General features: G+C 44.3%; 1 protein-coding gene across 9 annotated transcripts in view; it reads left to right on the forward strand.

The window, feature by feature from the left end:
- The window catches only part of FAM193A (family with sequence similarity 193 member A), a 201,260-nt gene that overhangs the window by 61,347 nt on the left and 119,819 nt on the right, over nt 1-20,094 (forward strand). For 8 of the 9 annotated variants that reach the window (XM_078002878.1, XM_078002879.1, XM_028848244.2 and 5 more), the window contains exon 2: nt 779-1,024. In XM_078002878.1, coding sequence (XP_077859004.1) covers nt 779-1,024 — 246 coding nt within the window. Of the gene's footprint in view, nt 1-772; nt 1,025-20,094 lie in introns of those variants that run through there. The other variant, XM_078002884.1, reaches the window with a different exon arrangement.

The raw sequence follows: 20,094 nt of genomic DNA on the forward strand, positions 1-20,094 counted from the left end.
GGATCACAGGCGTAAGCTGCTGTGCCCAGCCTTCAGTTTCTTTTTCTGTATTTGTGTTTTAAAGGCTAATTTTATTTTATTTTTTGATAGAGTGGGTGGTTATCTTTTGAGAGGTTTTAAGGTATAATAATCTTGCCTTTTTCTTCTACCTCTAAGGCCTCTTCCACTTGCCCCACATTGTAGGACCTATTTGAAAATGCAGATGTTTATTTACATCAGGTGATAGGAGATGAGCTCAGCATCATTATTGCTGGGCCTGGATGGGAGGCTGGGCCTTGGATGTGCAGCTGCCATCATTTCCCTGTTTATCTTGAATCTGGAATTTGGACAGCCCACCTCAGAGATGGTTTAGATCTGCAGACACACTTAAGCCAGAATTGCCATCTTGGGCCTGAGCCCTGGTATACAGACGCCTCTAGAATAGTGGTTTCAGACTTTGTTGGTGGTAACCAGTTCTGGTAAACAGTCTGAAAATCGAGGCTGATAATTTCTAGCATGTGGTGGAAAATAATACAGAAGTCAAGGTGAAGGGGTTAATTGGACAATTTTCTAACTCGTACTATCTAAGATTTTCTTTATGGCACTGTTATTTTATTTGAAGTATTACGAATTTCTAGAACATTAGGTTTAGTTTTATTCAATAAATGTCCTATTTTATGTTTCTGTATATAAGCATACACATGCATTTTAGTTTTAGTTTTACAACTATGCATGTATTTTAATATTGGCTTTATAGACGAGGTTTTGAAAATAGAATTTTTTTTTTTTTCTATTCCAGACTCCTTTTAGTTTTGGCATGAATCATAGGACACCACCCTACCCCGCTGGGGATTATTGTCTTCTGTGCAGAAGTGAACGGAAAGACTCCTCATTCTTAGAGAGTGGAATTAAGACTGCGAGCAAATTGGCCCTTTCCATGGCTCCCAAGGGCAACAGTGTGCTGCACCTGCCGCTATGGGTGTGCCCGGACTGCCGCAGGACCGTGGAGAAGGAGGAGAGGCATGGCGGCCTTGACCAGCCAGTGGTGAGTGGCTGCCAGCACAGGCAGCGCAGGGTGTTGGCTCCCCCGACCCCAGGTTATGGGGCCAGCTGGCCGTGAAAGAAATGGATTTGCTTTTGCTTCAGAGGGCACTCCCTCCTGCACCACCTTCTAGTCTGTTCCTCCTGGTCTTCCCTGCCGACACTGCAGTAGGTGGCAGGACACCTGCCTGCCTTGTCTGGACATAATTCAGTCGTCAAGCTTTGTGGCCCTGAAGGGTGATTTTTGGCTTTGAGCTTAGTATTTCTTTGGTGGTGCAGTTTCTTGAAAAGGGAGTACAGTTTTCATGTGTTTAGTTCTCGGCAATTCGACATGCAGGTTAATTCTTTATCCGAGGCAGCTCTTAAGCCTGGCCTTCCCCTTTACTTGTTTGTGCCGCTTCAGCCTCTTGGAGGCCACAGCAAGGCCAGCAGGCTTGGCTGGGAAGACCACACCCTTACTCTCATCTTTGACCGGATGGAGTTTTGGTGGGCCCTTGTTCCGGGCAGGCTTTCACATGTGCTGTTTGGGATATGGAAGGAGTTGGCTTTTGCAACTGTGTGAGGTCCCACATTCTAGGGCTCTTCTGTGCCCTTTGATTTCTGCTTGCAAGTGGCTAATTATTGTCTGAGCTCTTCTTTTCCTTCTGATACCTTGCTATGTGCAGCCAGGAAGCACGTGCATTCCCTGCTCCTCTGTTTTCTCCTGCAGAACTGCCTTGGGGAAGTCCTGGTGACAGTCTGAAGAGCATGTCCCCACTGCCTGGTGTGGGTTTCCATCTTTTCTGGCCTTAGAGGCGTGCTCCATCTCCAGGGCCAGTTTCTATCCTTGGGGTCTCATTGTCTGAATTACTTTCTCACTTGGTCCCTCCCACACGTCCCCCTTTCCTGCTGTACTTCTCTTCCTAGCACTTCTTTCTTTCTTTCTTTCTTTTTTTTTTTTGAGACGGAGTCTTGCTGTGGCACCCAGGCTGGAGTGCAGTGGCGCGATCTTGGCTCACTGCAAGCTCCACCTCCCAGGTTCACGCCATTGTCCTGCCTCAGCCTCCCTAGTAACTGGGACTACAGGCGCCCGCCACCACGCCCGGCTAATTTTTTTTTTTGTATTTTTAGTAGAGATGGGGTTTCACCGTGTTAGCCAGGATGGTCTCGATCTCCTGACCTTGTGATCCGCCCACCTCGGCCTCCCAAAGTGCTGGAATTACAGGCATGAGGCACCGCGCCCGGCACTAGCACTTATTTCTAACATACTATGTATTTTACTTACTCATTTGGTTTGCTTTCTTCTTCATTAGAATATAAACTCCACAAAGGCAGCTAATTTTATGGTTTTCTTTGTGTGGTTTTCATTCGTTTGTTTACCAATACCATTTGCTTTGCTTTTTGTGGTGTTTTTTTTGTTTGTTTGTTTTCTCCTTAAACTTTGTCAGCTCTTCTTCCAATTCCAGCCAGGCTCTTGTATTTCAGCCTGCCTCTGCCCTTGGGAACAAGCTTCTGCTGTTTGCCCTGGTTCAGAGGCCAGTGGAAGTGCCTATGGTTCCCTGCAGTTCATCTTGCCTGGGTTGGGGGAGGATCTCATTTCCCAGCCCCTGGCTTGTCTTGGTAATGGATAGTTTGTCAAATGAGCCTTTCTGTCCTCACCAGAAACAGTGACCTTGGGAACAGCAGAGGTGTAGTGCTGACCTGTGTTTGTGGACTCAGACCATCTGTTGCTTTGTAGGTCGGCTTCTTTGTTGGAGCTGGCCTTTAAAAAAATAATATAATTTACCTTCCATTAAGATTCACTTTTTTTTTGCTTAAAAAATGTTCACTACTATAGTTAAGCTACAGAACATTTGCATCACCCCATAAAGTTCTCTTGTTCCTCTTGGTAGTCACTTCCCTTTCCCCGCCCTAGCCTCTGTTAACCGCCGACCTGAATTATTATTATTTTTTTTTTTTTTGAGACAGTCTCGCTCTGTCACCCAGGCTGGAGTGCAGTTGCACTATCCTGGCTCACTACAACCTTTGCCTCCCGGGTTCAAGCAATTCTTCTGCCTCAGCCTCCCCGGTAACTGGGACTACAGGCGCCCGCCACCACCACGCCTAGCTAATTTTTGTATTTTTGGTACAGACGGGGTTTCACCATGTTGGCCAGTATGGTCTCGATCTCTTGACCTCGTGATCTGCCTGCCTCTGCCTCCCATAGTGATTATAGGCATGAGCCACCGCATCCAGCCTGACCTGATTTTTGTTCCTACAGTTTTGCTTTTTTCAGAGTGTCACATACACTTCTGTAACTTGCATGATGCTTTTGAGAGTCATCCAAAATGTTGCATGCATCCGTAGTTTCTCTTTTTCATTGAGTAATTGTACAGATAAACCAATTTATGCATTCACCAATTAATTGATGGATGTTTGTGTTGCTCCCACATTTGGGCTATTTTGAAAAAAGCTGCTATGAACATTATTTTTCTTTCTGTGGACATCCTTTTTTTTTTTTTTTTTTTTTTTTTTTTTTTTGAGACAGAGTCTCACTTAGTCGCCCAGGCTGGAGTGCAATGGCGCGATCTCGGCTCACTGCAAGCTCCGCCTCCCGGGTTCATGCCATTCTCCTGCCTCAGCCTCCCGAGTAGCTGGGACTACAGGCGCCCGCCGCCTCGTCCGGCTAATTTTTTGCATTTTTAGTAGAGACGGGGTTTCACCGTGTTAGCCAGGATGGTCTCGATCTCCTGACTTCGTGATCCGCCCGCCTCTGCCTCCCAAAGTGCTGGGATTACAGGCGTGAGCCACCGCGCCCGGCCATCTGTGGACATCCTTTTTATGTGTTGCTGGATTGATTTGCTAAAGTTATGTTAATGATTTTTGCATCTGTGCTCATGAAGGCTATCTGTCTGTAGGCCTCTTATCTTATAGTGGTCTTTGGGGCCTCATAAAATGAGTTGGAATGTGTTCCTGTTTCTTCTCCTTTCTGGAAGAGTTTGTTAGAATTGGTATTATCTCTTCCTTAAACGTTATTGGTTCTTGCTTTCTGTTTCTCTTGTTCTGTTTGGTCAAATGCCAGACAGTGTGCAGAGAGCGTCAGGCTGAAGTTGTTTCCTGTTGTGCACCTGGGAGGCCAGGTCAGTCCAGTTGGCCTCAGCTGGGCTGTCTCTAGCACTGTGTGTGCTTGTGTGGGCCTGTAGAGGGGAGTTTCTCTCTACTACCTCCTTGGCAAGCTCTCCGATGGTGGCACCTTCTCAGTGCCCTCCTCTAGCCTGACTCTTGGGCAGCTCTGTGCTCACGGCCTTGGGGGCAGCTTTCCCAGCGAGCCTGCCTCTGCCCGGTGGCAGCCAGACTCTGCCTTGTATCTGCAGGGGTCTGACCGGCCCCGTGTCTTGTGCTGGTCCTGGCCTGTGTGTGGCACATGCCTTTCTCCAGGACAAGGAGAAAGGCATGTTCCCTTCCTCTCAGCTAGTGGATTAGCCTGGAGACTTGGGCGCAGGTCTCCTGGGAATGAGTGGGAACGTTTCTTTTGGGGCTTTCCAGGAGTTAAACTCCCACACTTGACACTCTCAACCTTTCAGAATTTGTTTAAAGTTCAGCTGTTTTTTTCTAACCACTTTTATGGCCTCCTTCCACTTTCCTTCCTCTGCCAAAGGTGAAACAGTAAGTGTGTCCCGTTCTCCCTGGAGGGGCTGCTGCAGTTTGTTGTGTAATTCCCTCCGGCAGCCTGGTCACTTCAGCCCTCCAATGGCCCAGAGATAGGATTTTATCATTTGTCCTGCTCTGGCTCATCCTTGGGGTCAGGGCTCGCCCTCCCTCCACTTGCTGCATCCAGAGGGGAGGTGGGTCTGAATTGCTGTCCTCTAGATAAGCATTCTGTTATCAGCAGTTGTAGGAGAATATTGGTGGGAATTTCTCTTGAATCCTACCTGACAGTTGCACGTTGCAGATTTCTCTGGAGACCTCTTCTTCCAAGACTGACCCATCCTAGCATCATGTCCTAGACATTGTCATGTCTGGAAACCTAAGAAATCTCCATTTCAAACTTTCATCTTGATCATTGTCTTTGTAGCTCACTTGCTTGACTGTCTTCTCTTGCCATAGTTTTTTTTTTTTTTTTTTTTTGAGACAGAGTCTTGCTCTGTTGCCCAGGCTGGAGTGCAGTGGCATGATCTCAGCTCACTGCAGCCTCACTTCCTGGGTTCAAGAGACTATCGTGCCTCAACCTCCCAAGTAGCTGGGACTATAGGCATGTGCCATCACACCTGGCTAATTTTTTTTTCTTTTTTCTTTTTTCTTTTCTTTTCTTTTCTTTTCTTTTTTTTTTTTTTTTTTTGAGACACAGTCTCGCTCTGTTACCCAGGCTGGAGTGCAGTAGTGTGATGTTGGCTCACTGCAACCTCCGCCTCCTGGGTTCAAGCGATTCTCATGCCTCACCCTCCCAAGTACCTGGGACTATAGGCGTGCAACACCACACCTGGTTGATTTTTGTATTTTTAGTAGAGATAGGGTTTTGCTATGATGGCTACACTGGTCTCAAACTCCTGGCCTCAAATGATCCACCTACCTTGGCTTCCCAAAGTGCTGGGATTACAGTCGTGAGCCACTGTGCGCGACCTGCCATAGTTCTTTGACCTCATCCATCCCTATCAGTCCACGGATTCCATTCCTGTTCTGTTTATCATGTCTCCCTGACCTCACTTCTAGGAGCCTGAGTTCCCTGACTTGACACTGTGGCTCTTCCATGGCTCTCAGGCAAAGGCCCTGAACTTTTTTTGGTTATGCTGGTCCAGCCCTATCTCTTCCCTCCATGTGGCAGAATATGCCTGGAGAAAATTGCTGGCCTCAGTTTACTGCTTCCTCCTAATAATTTCATGACTCCAAGCCATGCATAGGCATCTAGTGCGTTTTTCTGGCTTAAGTACCTCCCTAAACTCCTTGGCAGGAACCCTTCCTTTTCCTTGCTTGTTAGACTACCTGTACCCTCTTCACCCACCCCTTGCTCAGCTCAGCTATTGACCTTCATGCTTCAGGGAGAAAATCAAAGCTAACGTTCGGCACCTTCCTGTATCACCTCCAAAACCCCATAGCTGAGGGCATTTTCTCCTCTCTTTCCTCTCCAAGGCCCACCCCCACTGGGCTTTCAAGTGCCTATCTGTTTTCGTCTTCTTCAAGACTTTGTTGCTTTGATTATTGTTTTCCTCTGCCTTGGCCCATGACCAGTGGAATGCAAATACTCTGGGGCTACTCATTTATGAATGACCCACCTTTGGCCTCACCTCCCCTTCACAGCCATGTGTGTCTCTAGATAGATTTTAAAGTTGTGGTTCACTTTCTTTAATGGTTAAAATCTTGTCAAGTTAGTTTTGGTAAGTTATATTCTAAGAAATTGTCAGAGTTGCCGGCCGATGTGGCACATGCCTGTAGTTCTGGCTACACAGGAGACTGAGGCAGGAGGGTCACTTGAGCCCAGGAGTTCTGGGCTGTTGTGTGGTATGATAGCGCCAGTGTACTGCAGTCTGGGCAGCACAGTGAGACCCTATCCCTTTTAAAAAAAGAAAAAAAAGAAAAATTGGCAGAGTTACTGGTATAAAGTTTTGTGTAATGGTCTCTTTTCACTTCCTACCTGATTTGTAGATTTGACTTTTTATTCTTTTTTTTTTGTATTTTTCCCCCTAAGATGGAGTCTCGCTCTGTCACCCAGGCTGGAGTGCAGTGGTGCGATCTCGGCTTACTGCAACCTCTGCCTCCCGGATTCAAGCGATTCTGGTGACTCAGCCTCCCAAGTAGCTGGGACTACAGGCATGTACCACCACGCCGAGCTAATTTTTTGTATTTTTAGTAGAGACTGGGTTTCACCATGTTGGCCAGGCTGTTCTCTAACTCCTGACCTCAGGTGATCTGCCCACCTTGGTCTCCCAAAGTGCTGGGATTACAAGCCTGAGCCACCATGCCCAGCGACTTTTTATTTCTCATTATTTGTGCTTGCTTTCTTTTTCTTTTAAACTAGTTTTGTTAGAAGTCTGTCAGTTTTGGCCCAGCACAGTGGCTCACACTTCTGACCGTAGTCTTTGGGAGGCCGAAGCAGGAGGGTTGCTTGAGGCCAGAAGTTCAAGACCAACCTGGCCAACACAGCAAGACTCTGTCTATATAAAAAAATATATATAGGCCAGACATGGTGGCTCACGCCTGTAATCCCAGCACTTTGGGAGGCTGAGGTGGGTGGATCACAAGGTCAGGACAGGGAGACCATCCTGGCTAACAAGGTGAAACCCCGTCTCTACCAAAAATACAAAAATTAGCCAGGCATAGTGGCGGGCATCTGTAGTCCCAGCTACTGGGGAGGCTGAGGCAGGAGAATGGCGTGAACCTGGGAGGCAGAGCTTGCAGAGAGCTGAGATTGTGCTCCTGCACTCCAGCCTGGGTGACAGAGTGAGACTCTGTCTCAAAAAAAAAAAAAACAAAAACAAAAAACCAAAAAAAAGTCTATCAGTTTTGTCTTTTCAAAGAAGCAGTTTTTAACTTTTAAAATGCTTTTACTTTGTCTATTTAATTAATTACTGCTTTTTATTATTATTATTTTTAAGATAGAGTCTTGCTCTGTTGCCCAGGCTGGAATGCAGTGGCGTGATCTTGGCTCACTATAACCTCCCCCTCAGCCTCCTGAGTAGCTGGGACTACAGGCATGCACCACTGTGCCCAGCTAATTTTTGTATTTTTAGTAGAGACAGAGTTTTGCCATGTTGCTCAGGCTAGTTTCAAACTCCTGACCTCAAGTGACCCTCCCGCCTCGGCCTCCCAAAGTACTGGGTTGACAGGCGTGAGCCACTGCACCCAGGCAATTGTTGCTATTTTATATTCATGCATTATAAAATAGCATGTATATAAAATTAATATACGTGCTGTATATTAATATTTGATTAGTTAATGCTCTGGTGAATGTGATACTAAAAAGATTTTTTTAGAGGCCCAAAAGAGAACAGTGCAAAGTTAGTTTCCTCTGGCTCTCTTTCTTTATCCTGTTTGCCTTCCCAGAGGCTTCCACTGTTGGCAGATGCTTGAATCTTCCTCTAGAGATTTTCTGTTCTTTTTTTTTTTTTTTTTAAGACAGTTTCGCTATTATCTCCCATGCTGGAGTATAATTGCATGATCTCGGCTCACAGAAACCTCCACCTCATGAGTTCAAATGATACTCCTGCCTTCGCCTCCTGAGTAGCTAGGATTATAGGCATGTGCCACCAACCCAGCTAATTTTTGTATTTTTAGTAGAGACTGGGTTTCACCACGTTGGCCAGGCTGGTCTTGAACTCCTGACCTCGGGTGATCCACCCACCTTGGCCTCCCAAAGTGCATGAGGCCGGCCATGTGCCATGTGTGTTTTTTTTTGTTTTGTTTTGTTTTTTGTTTTTTGTTTGTTTGTTTTTGAGAAGGAGCCTCTTTCTGTCACCCAGGCTGGAGTGCAGTGGCATCATCTTGGCTCACTGAAAGCTCCGCCTTCCGGATTCACGCCATTCTCCTGTCTCAGCCTCCCCTGTAGCTGGAACTACAGGCGCCTGCCACCACGCCTAGCTAATTTTTTGGTTTTTTTTTTTTTAGTAGAGACTGGGTTTCACCGTGTTAGCCAGGATTGTCTCAATTTCCTGACCTTGTGATCTGCCCGCCTCGGCCTCCCAAAATGTTGGGATTACAGGCGTGAGCCCCAGCACCTGGCTTTTTTTCTTTTTTTTTTTTTTTGCAGATGGAGTTTCGCTCTTGTTGCCCAGGCTGGAGTGCGGTGGCGTGATCTTGGCTTACCACAACCTCTGCCTCCTGGGTTCAAGCCATTTGCCTGCCTCAGCCTCCCAGTAGCTGGGATTACAGGCATGCACAACCACGCCCGGCTAAGTTTTTTTTTTTTTTTTTTGAGATGGAGTATTGCTCAGTCACCCAGGCTGGAGTGCAGTGGCACAATCTCGGCTCACTGCAAGCTCCGCCTCCCGGGTTCACGCCATTCTCCTGCCTCAGCCTCCCAAGTAGTTGGGACTACAAGTGCCTGTCACCACGCCCGGCTAATTTGTTTTGTATTTTTAGTAGAGGTGGGATTTCACCATGTTAACCAGGATGGTCTCGATCTCCTGACCTCGTGATCCACCCGCCTTGGCCTCCCAAAGTGCTGGAATTGCAGGTATGAGTCACTGCACCCGGCCGATTTTCATTATTTTCTAATTTTTATTATTCTGTTTTCACCCGTGAATTATTTAGAAGTATGTGTAAGTATCCAAACACACATCTCTTGAATTATTATTATTATTATTATTTTGAGACGGAATCTCACTCTGTCACCCAGACTGGAGTGTAGTGGCACGATCTTGGCTCACTGCAACCTCTGTCTTCTGGGTTCAGGTGATTCTCATACCTCAGCCTCCCGAGCAGCTGGGATTACAGGCATGTATCACCACGCCTGGCTAATTTTTGTATTTTTAGTAGAGACAGGGTTTCACCTTGTTGGCCAGGCTAGTCTCAGACTCCTGGCCTCAGGTGATCGGCCTCAGCCTCCCAACGTGCTGAAATTTCAGGCGTGAGCCACCACGCGCAGCCACTTGAATTACTTTTAATCATACTGACTTTTAATTTAACACTGTTATAGTTGAAAATCATGGTCTGTATTATAGTGATTCCTTATTAATCAGCTGTATTTGCTAGTTCTGATACATAGTTACTTTTTAAAAAATAGTTTGTGCTGGAAAATAATGTTTTCTCTGAGTTTAAGTGGAAGGCTCAGGACCTCATTAATTGTGTTCTTAAATCATTCTGGGCCGGGCGCGGTGGCTCAAGCCTGTAATCCCAGCACTTTGGGAGGCCGAGACGGGCGGATCACGAGGTCAGGAGATCGAGACCATCCTGGCTAACCCGGTGAAACCCCGTCTCTACTAAAAAATACAAAAAACTAGCCGGGCGAGGTGGCAGGCGCCTGTAGTCCCAGCTACTCGGGAGGCTGAGGCAGGAGAATGGCGTAAACCCGGGAGGCGGAGCTTGCAGTGAGCTGAGATCTGGCCACAGCACTCCAGCCCCAGCGACAGAGCGAGACTCCGTCTCAAAAAAAAAAAAAAAAAAAAAAATCATTCTGTGTTTCTGTGGTTTTATTACTTTTTTGTGCTTAATCTGTCAATTTCTGAGTGATATTTAAAATATCTTACTATGAATGTGTCTTTTTCCTTTCTTCCTTAAAAAATTTCTGTTTTTGCTTTACGTGTTTCAAGACTGTGCTGGGTAGAATACAGGTTAAAATTATTAAGTCTTCGTGTATCATTCCTGTTACTGCATGGACCCATCTGTGGTCATGCCTTTCTCCTGAAGGGTGTTGTTTTCCGTTTGTTTAGCTGTGGGAGCTCCCTCCCATTCTTTTTTTTTTTTTTTTTTTTTGCACATCTGCACATCCTTTTAATTTTGACTTCTTTGTGTTAGTCTGTTTAGGTGTTCTCATGCAGTATATATAGAGGTAGACTTTATGTGGTTTTAACTGAGAGTCTGCTTCTTTTCTTCTTTTCTTCTTTCCTTTTTTCTTTCTTTTCTTTCTTCCTTTCTTCTTCCTCTCCCTTTCTTCTTCCTCTCTTCCTCTCTTTCTTTCTCTCTCTTTTTCTTTTTCTTTTTCTTTTTCTTTTCTTTTCTTTTTTGATGGCAAGGTCTCACTCTGTCACCCAGGCTAGAGTGCAGTGGTGCGAAAACAGCTCACTGCAGCCTCGACTTCCTGGGCTCAAGTGATTCTCCCAGCTTAGCCTCCCGAGTAGCTGGGACTACAGTTGCATGCCAACAGTCCTGGCTAATTATTTATTTATTTTTTTAAAGTTTTTGTAGAGATGGGTCCCTACTGTGTTGCCCAGGCTGGTCTTGAACTCCTGTGCTCAAGCGATCCTACAGCCTTGGCCTCTCCAAGTGCTGACATTACGGGTGTGAGCCACCATGCCCAGCGAGAGTCTGTATCTTAAATGGTGAAATCAATCCTTGTCACTTACTGTAATGGTTAATAGATGTGGGGTTGCCGGGCGCGGTGGCTCACGCCTGTAATCCCAGCACTTTGGGAGGCCGAGGCGGGCGGATCACGAGGTCATTCTGGCTAACACGGTGAAACTCCGTCTCTACTAAAAGTATAAAAATTAACCGGGCGTGGTGGTGGGCACCTGTAGTCCCAGCTTCTCGGGAGGCTGAGACAGGAGAATGATGTGGACCCGGAAGGCGATGGAACTTGCAGTGAGCAGAGATCGCGCCACTGCGCTCCAGCCTGGGCGACAGAGCGAGACTCCGTCTCAAAAAAAGAAATAGATGTGGGATTGTTTCTGCTACCATGCAGGTCAGAAATCAAGCATTGCCCTTAACCCAGATCCCTTCTTGAACCCCTTCCAGTCATTACCCTGTTGCACCAAGTTCACACTTGCCGCCTGCTCCCAGTCCTCACTCCTGCTTTTCTTTGTTAGTTATACCACTTGAGCATCTACCCACAAACATTGTAGTACAGTTTTTCTGATGTTTTGAATTTTACAGAAATATAATCATACTGTATGTGTTATTTTGCTCAGCATTGTGTCTGAGAGTCATAATCTTGTTTCTCTATTTTCATTACTAGATGCCGTCTTCCTTTATGAACATGTTGCATTTTAGTTGTTTCCAAATCTTGCTGATCGTGGAGCACACATGACATTCTGTTGTCTATAAATGGAAGAAATTGCTGAGTCATAGGTGGTTTATATTCTTAACTGATTACATGTTAAGATCAATAGCATGTTTTTAAATAAAAACTATTTTCCAAAAACAAGAATGGTTTAGTAAATAGGGCCAGTCACAGCAACTCATGCCTGTAATCCCAGCACTTTGGGAGGCCAAGACGGACGGATCACCTGAGGTCAGGAGTTCCCAGACCAGCCTGGCCAACATGGCAAAACCTCGTCTCTACTAAAAGTACAAAATTAGCCAGCCATGGTGGCACACGCCTGTAATCCCAGCTACTTGGGAGGCTGAGGCAGGAGAATCACTTGAACCAGGGAGCTGGAGGTTGCAGTGAGCTGAGATCGCACCACTGCACTCTAGCCTAGGCAACAGAGTGAGACTCTGTCTCAAAAAAAAAAAAAAAAAAAAAAAAAAAGAATGGTTTAGTAAGTAGAGTGGCAGTGTTTTGTATTTTTTTCAAACCTCTTTTTTTTTTTTTTTTTTTTTTTTTTTTTTTTTTTTGAGACGGTGTGCCTGTCACCCAGGCTGGAGTACAGTGGCATGATCTCAGCTTACTGCAACCTCTACTGCCCGGGTTCAAGGAATTCTCCTGCCTCAGCCTCCCATGTCGCTGGGATTGCAGGTGCCTGCCACTATGCCCGGCTAATTTTTGTATTTTTAATAGAGATGGGGGTTTCACCATCTTGGTCAGGCTGGTCTTGAAATCCTGACCTCGTGATCCACCCACCTCTGCCTCCCAAAGTGCTGGGATTACAGACGTGAGCCACCGCATCCTCTTTAATATCTGAATGATAGAACAAAGCTGGGTTCTTATATCTGCCTCTGTGTGGAACCTGTTGTGATAGGTTGTTCTGATTGAAGTATTTGAACAAATATTTTGTTGACTTTTTTAGAGAATTGTGAGTATTTTTCTTTGATGCTGTATCAAACCATGACAAGTTAGTTTCTCAAGGGTTAGGCGTAGTGTAGAAACTAAAACCAATTAGTGGCTTTTCCCTACACTGTTATGTGAAAGTCCATTCGTCTGTCTTGTCCTCTGAATGGGTATCTTGCCCATGCATGGCTTGTAACATCACATGTTGGTTATTTGTAAAGTATTGGTTTACTAAGGTAGACAGATTTTCCTGACATTAATACTTTTCATCATTATTTTTAAAAAATCATATTTGTTACAAAAAAATAATGTTTGTTAATATCACCACTGATCTCATCAGAAAGTTCTTTAAATGTTGAGTTTTCAAGCCCACAGTGGCAGGTGCAAGTTTTCCAGAGTTCTAATTCTTGCTCAGAAAAATTACGGTGATAAGAAAAGCTTATGGTCCCAAATAATGCCAAATTGCCTTGAAGTGACAGACTCATTTTGTTCATCTTGGAAAATGTCTGACAAATATCCAAGTCCAAATAACCATAGTTTGGCCCATCATTCACTCTTTTGAAGTAAAACTGAACGTTTCACAGGTGAAGGGCCATTCACCTCCCAGTGCACAGTGAGATTCCTTGAGGCCGGCTCCTCCTGGGGCATGCCGGAGAAATGCTTCATGTGTACTTCCCACTTCCTCACGCAGAGTAGTCAGAAGACTTGTGCTCAGGGGTGGAGATTTATACAAAATAATTATTTTTACTGCATCAAGGACATTCTTAAGTGAAACTGGCTTTTTTCCCCCCTCACAGCTCTGAAGCGTGTGGCAGTGAAGAATGCAGCAGCCACTGGCATGCTTTGCTCCTACAGTCTTCGTCCTTGCACTGGCGCTTAGCTCTTTTCCCCACCATTGTTTTTGCCCTGTCCGTGCGAATGTCAGCACAGTGAAAAAGGCAGAGGAAATTTTGGTACTAATTTGAAAATAGTTTTGACTCGTGGGCCTGCTGAAGGGGGTTAGAGTGAAAATCCTATTTTGCTAGCCATTAGTAGTTAACCACAGATTTCTTGAAACTTTCTCAACTTTTTTATATCTGTCTGGTGATACATATTTAACATAGGTACCAACCAGATTTTTTTCTAGTATTTGGAAAATAATGCTTTCCCTTCTAATTCTTCATTATAGCTTTAACACTGAAATTTGTCAGAGAACTTAATTATCAATGATATGTTCAGGTTGGCGACTAGGCTTACAGCATGGCCTTAACCTTGCTGCAGCTCTAGGCTGTGCTGGACCATCTGAATGGGGTCCTCGGACCATACTCTGAGAACCACATCTCTGTTGGGTTGTCTTTTTCTTATTGACTTGTGAGATTTCTTTATATACACTCAGTAGTAGCTCTTTATTGGTTATATGTGTTGCAGATATTGCCTGTTTTTTTTTGTCTGTCTTTCACTGTGTGATGGTGTTGCTTATGAACACAGATTCTTTTTTTTTTTTTTTACTTTGAGATGCTACCAGGGCAACCACTCCCCACAGCCCCTGCTGGGGTCTGAATGTGCACAACGCACTTCACATCCGGGCGTGCAGCATAAATTGCAGCGTGTAAGGTGTAGCCAGCTTGATTTACTCCCAGATTAGTGCTTCTACGATCTACTATATCTCCTTGTAGATTGATCTTAACCTGAAAATTAAAAAAAATATTTTTTTAAATATCAGGAGGACTTCATTTTTCTTTTCTGTTTTCGAGACAGTAGCTCTCTCCCAGTATGGAGTGCGGTGGTGCAATCTCGATTCTCTGCAGCCTTCACCTCCCGTGTTCAAGCAGTCCTTCTGCCTCAGTCTCCTGACTAGCTGAGACTACAGGTGCGCACCACCATGCCTGGCTAATTTTTGTATTTATAGTATAGATGGGATTTTGCCATGTTGTTCAGGCTGATCTCAAACTCCTGGGCTCGATCAGTCTCCCTCTGTTGCCCTGGCTGGACCTCAGATGATCTGCCTGCCGCAGCCTCCCAAAGTGCCGGGATTACAGGAGTGAGCCACTGAACCCAGCCAAATATGATCATGAACCAGGGGTAGTGGGAAGCATGTTTAGATCGTGGGCAGGTCAGCAGTATGCCCATGGGCTTTGCCACCAGAGTCCTATGTCCTGGTGTGCCTCGGTACACTGTTTGCCACGGGCTTTGAGGAGGGTGTTGGTTGGCTTAATAACATTCTATCTCGGGCCCAGAAGTAGCCCCCTGAAGGAGAAATTGAGACAGGGAAGAGAAATGGGATGGTTGAGACATTTTTGCATAGTCCTGCAAGGGGACAGGCCTAACTAAAAAAATCTTGCTCCATAATAGTCAGGACCAAGCCTGTGTTGAACTTAGCAATTTGGTTTCAGCTAATCATTCACCTGTGTCTTTAAAATACAGTTGTTAATTCGAAGTCATCTTTTTTTTTTTTTTTTTTGATATGGAGTCTCGCTCTGTCGCCCAGGCTGGAGTGCAGTGGCGCCATCTCGACTCACTACAAGCTCCGCCTCCCGGGTTCACGCCATTCTCCTGCCTCAGCCTCCCGAGTAGCTGGGAATACAGGCGCCACCACCACGCCCGGCTAATTGTTTGTATTTTTAGTAGAAACGGGGTTTCACCGTGTTAGGATGGTCTCGATCTCCTGACCTCGTGATCCACCCGTCTTGGCCTCCCAAAGTGCTGGGATTACAGGCATGAGCCACTGCATCCGGCTGAATTTCACCATTTTAAAAATATTTCACTTTAAACCACCTTGAGTTTTTATAGTTATATAAAAGCTAAAAGACATGTTATGTTGCATTTTAACATTTGCATATGTTTAACAAAAATAATTTTAGTCTGGTGGGAGATGTGGTAAGGGGGATGGCACTTTGGGGTAATTATTTTTTCTTTAAAGGGCCCTGAACTCAAGCATCCTGTCATAAAGAAGACTACTCGGCAAGTAGTCTTACGTTTCTATTTTTCTGTTTTTTTTTTTTTTTGTTTTTTTTTTTGAGACAGAGTCTCGCTCTGCCGCCCAGGCTGGAGTGCAGTGGCGTGATCTTGGCTCACTGCAAGCTCCGCCTCCCGGGTTCACGCCATTCTCCTGCCTCAGCCTCCCGAGTAGCTGGGACTACAGGCGCCCGCCACCTCACCCGGCTAGTTTTTTTGTATTTTTTAGTAGAGACAGGGTTTCACTGTGTCAGCCAGGATGGTCTCGATCTCCTGACCTCGTGATCCGCCCGTCTCGGCCTCCCAAAGTGCTGGGATTACAGGCTTGAGCCACCGCGCCCGGCCTATTTTTCTGTTTTCAAGGCTGTTTTAGACTCCATTCTGATTATGGGCATTAGCAATTGTTGTCTTTATTCTCATATATTATTAAAACGTAAGTTGCATTTTACACTAAGGAACCAGATTCTCCAGTAGTTATTATTATGCCCATAAATTAATCAAGGCATATAGTTCCAACTTGAACCAGCTGTTTAAATTTGCTGGCCTAGGGGCGTGGTGGCTCACACCTGTAATCTAGCACTTTGGGAGGCCAAGGTGGGCGGATCATGAGGTCAGGAGATCGAGACCATCCTGGCTAACACAGAGAAACCCCGTCTCTAACAAAAATATAAAAAATTAGCTGGGTGTGGTGGCGTGCACCTGTAGTCCCAGCTACTCAGGAGGCTGAGGCAGGAGAATCCCTCTAACTTGGGAGGCGGAGGTTTCAGTGAGCTGAGATGGCGCCACAGCACTCCAGCCAGGCGACAGAGCGAGACTCCTCAAAAAAAAAAAAAGAGTTTGCTGGCCGGGCGCAGTGGCTCACACCTGTAATCCCAGCACTTTGGAAGGCCGAGGCAGGTGGATCATCTGAAGTCAGGAGATTGGGACCATCCTGGCCAACATGATGAAACCCCATCTCTACCAAAAATACAAAAATTAGCTGGGCATGGTGGCGGGTACCTGTAATTCCAGCTACTCAGGAGGCTGAGGCAGGAGAATCACATGTGAGAGTTCCAGCTGATCTTCATACTTGCCAAGTGCTTGATATTGGCAGTCTTTACTTATAGCCATTCTAGTGGTTTGTAGTGTTATCCTTCATTATGGTTTTAATCTGCGTTTTCTTAACGACTTGTTGAGCATCTTTTCATGTACCTATTTTCCATTTGTATCTCTTTGGTAAAGTGGCTGTTCAGATCTTCTGCTCATTTTTATTGAGTTGTCTTAATGAGCTGTGAGATATTTTTATATAATCTCAATACAAGCCCTTTATTAGACAGGCTTCACAAACATTTTCTCTCAGTGTGTGACTGGCATTTTCATTATACAGCACTGTCCTCTGAAGAGCAAAAGTTTTATATTTTGATCAGATCCAATTTGTGTTTTTAAATGATTTTGTGCTTTTGTGTTCAGTGTAAGAAATCTTTGCTGCTCAAGGTTATAAAGATTTTTTTGCCCTGGCCAGGCGCGGTGGCTTACGCCTGTAATCCTAGCACTTTGGGAGGCGGATCACAAGACCAGCCTGACCAACATGGAGAAACTCTGTCTCTACTAAAACTACAAACATTAGCTGAGGATGGTGGCACACACCTGTAATCCTAGCTACTTGGGAGGCTGAAGCAAGAGAATCACTTGAACCCAGGAAGTGGAAGTTGCAGTGAGCTGAGATTGCACCACTGCACTCCAGCCTGGGTGACAGAGCAAGACTCCATCTCAAGAAAAAAAAAAAAGGTTTTTTTTGCTGTTTGTTTTTTTCGGTCTTAATAGTTTTAGCATATACATTTAGGTCTGTGAGCCAGCCACCTTGAATGAAGCTTTTATCTGTTGTAAGGGTTAAGAGTCATCTTTTTTTGCATATTGATATCCAATTGTTCAGAATGATTTATTGAAAAGACAATTTTATCTCATTGAATTACTTTGGGACCTTTGTCAAAACTCAGTTGGTCCCGTATGTATGGAACTATTATTGGATGCTATGTTCCACTTTACATATATACCTGTTCCTTTGCCAGTACCATACTATCCTGATTCTTGAAGCTATTTATAGTAAGTCATGAAATTACGTAGATGTCTGCCAACTTTCTTCTTTTTCAAAAGTGGTTTCGATATATTAGATCCTTTGCGTTGCTATGTAAACTTTAGAGCCAGCTTGTCAGGTTCTACAGAAGAGCCTGTTGGGATTTTAATTGGCATCTATAGATCAATTTGGGGGAGAATTGACAACTTAACAATATTGAGTCTTCAAGTCTAAGAACATGGTAAAACTCTTCATTTATTTAGGTCATTTAAGTTTATTTTCAGCATTGTTTTGTAGTCTTCAATATATGTATGTAGTCTTTGCACATCAGTATATTAAAAATTTTCTGGACAGGCACGGTGGCTCATATCTGTAATCCAGCACTTTGGGAGTCCTACACAGGTGGATCGCTTGAGGCCAGGAGTTTAAGACCAGTCTGGGCAACATAGTGAGATCCTGGCTTTACAAAAAATAAATACATTTTCCCAAAGTATTTTATATTTTCTTGCTATTTTAAATGTACTCTAAAAAGTTTGGCCATATATACTGTGAAAACTTATTAGTTCTGTGGGCCTTTTGGTAGATTCCTTAGGATTTTCTTTCTTTTCTTTCTTCCTCTTTTTCTTTTTTTGACAGAGTTTTGCTCTTGTTGCCCAGGCTGGAGTGCGATGGCGCCGTCTCGGCCCACCACAACCTCCACCTCCTGGGTTCAAGCGGTTCTCCTGCCTCAGCCTCCCAAGTAGCTGGGATTACAGTCATGTGCCACCATGCTTAGCTATTTTTAGTAGAGACAGGGTTTCTCCATTTTGGTCAGGCTGGTCTCGAACTCCTGACCTCAGGTGATCCTCCCTCCTTGACCTCCCAGAGTGCTGGGATTATAGGTGTGAGCCACCATGCCTGGCCTTTTTTTTTTTTTTTTTCCTTTCTTTTGAAACAGAGTCTCGCTTTATAGCCCAGGCTGGAGTATAGTGGCATGATCTCGGCTCACTGCAACCTCTGCCTCTTGGGTCCCAGTTCAAGCAATTCTCTTGCCTCTCAGCCCCCCGAGTAGTGGGATTACAGGTGCACACCACCGTGCCCAGCTAATTTTTGTATTTTTAGTAGAGATGGAGTTTCACCATGTTGACAGGCTGGTCTTGAACTCCTGGCCTCGTGATCCACACGCGTTGGCCTCCCAAAGTGCTGGGATTACAGGCCTGAGCCACTGCGCCCGGCCTTCCTTAAAATTTTCTGTGTAGATGATCATGTCGTCTACACATAATGTGTTTCTTCCTTTGCAATCTGTATATCTTCATTTTTTCTTGCCCAATTCCACTGACTAGGTCTTCCAATGTGAGATTGAATAGGAGTGGTGTGAGCAGGCATCCTTCTCTTCCTCACGATCTTAGGGGAAAGCATTTGGTCTTTTATCATGTAGTATAGATCAGATTGAGGAAATTTACTTACATTTTTAGTTTGCTAAGAATTATCATTATGAATAGATATTGACTTTTGTCATACTCTCTACATCTGTTGAGATGATAACAGAGTTTTCCTTTTTAGTTAATGAAATAAATTATGGTGATTTTCAAAATGTTGGAAAACCTTGCATTCCTGGGATAACCCACATTTGATTGTGATGTATTATCTTTTTGCTAGGTTGCTGGATTGGATTTACTAATGTTTTGTTAAGGATTATTGTGTCTATGTTCATGAAGGATATTAGTCTATAAATTTCTTGTCTCATGTCTTTGTGTGGTTTTGATGTTAGGCTAATACTTCGTTTATAAAATGAGCTAGGATGTATTTTCTCTTTGATTTTCCAGAAAGGAAAAGTTTGTGTAAAATTAGCATTATTTCTACCTTAAGTGTTTGGGAGGATTCACCAGTAAAGCTATCTTGGTCTGAAGTTGCTTTATTGGGAAGATTTTGAACTACAAGTTCAATTCATTTGATAGAGGCTATCTGTTTCTTTGTTAGTGAACTGTGCTAGTTTTTGTCTTTAAGGAAATTTGCCCATTTTATATTAAATGTTGTGACATAAAGTTGTTCAGAATATTTATTATCTTCTTAATTTTCATAGAATCTGTAGTGATTGCTTCACTCTTCTTGTTATTCCTGATACCAGTTTTTTGAGTTTTCTCTTTTTTCCCGCTAAGACTGGCTAGATAATTTAACTGATCTTTTCAAAGAACCACGTTTTGTTTTAATTCCTTCTCCATTTTCTTTTTTGTTAATTTTGCTCTTTATTAATTTCATTCCTCTACTTATTTTTTATTTATTTATTTATTTTTAAGAGCAGTCAAACGAAGCAGTGGGAGTCAAGAAGGAACAAATAAATCTGTAGTGGTTGTGAACAGTTAGTTATCAACAGCACTGCATTTGTACCAGCCTGTTTTGGTTTCTTAAGGTGGAAGTTTACATCGTTTTATCTGAGACCTTTCTTCTTTTCTAATGTGTTTAATTCTATACATTTCTTTTAAAATTTGCACCAATCACATAGGATCTATAAGTTTCTGTCTAAGCATTCCTTTAGCTGCATCCCACAAATTCTGATACGTAATGGTTTTCA

Source organism: Macaca mulatta, chromosome 5 (assembly GCF_049350105.2).
Source record: "Macaca mulatta isolate MMU2019108-1 chromosome 5, T2T-MMU8v2.0, whole genome shotgun sequence".
In the NCBI taxonomy this organism is placed as follows: Eukaryota; Metazoa; Chordata; class Mammalia; order Primates; family Cercopithecidae; genus Macaca; species Macaca mulatta.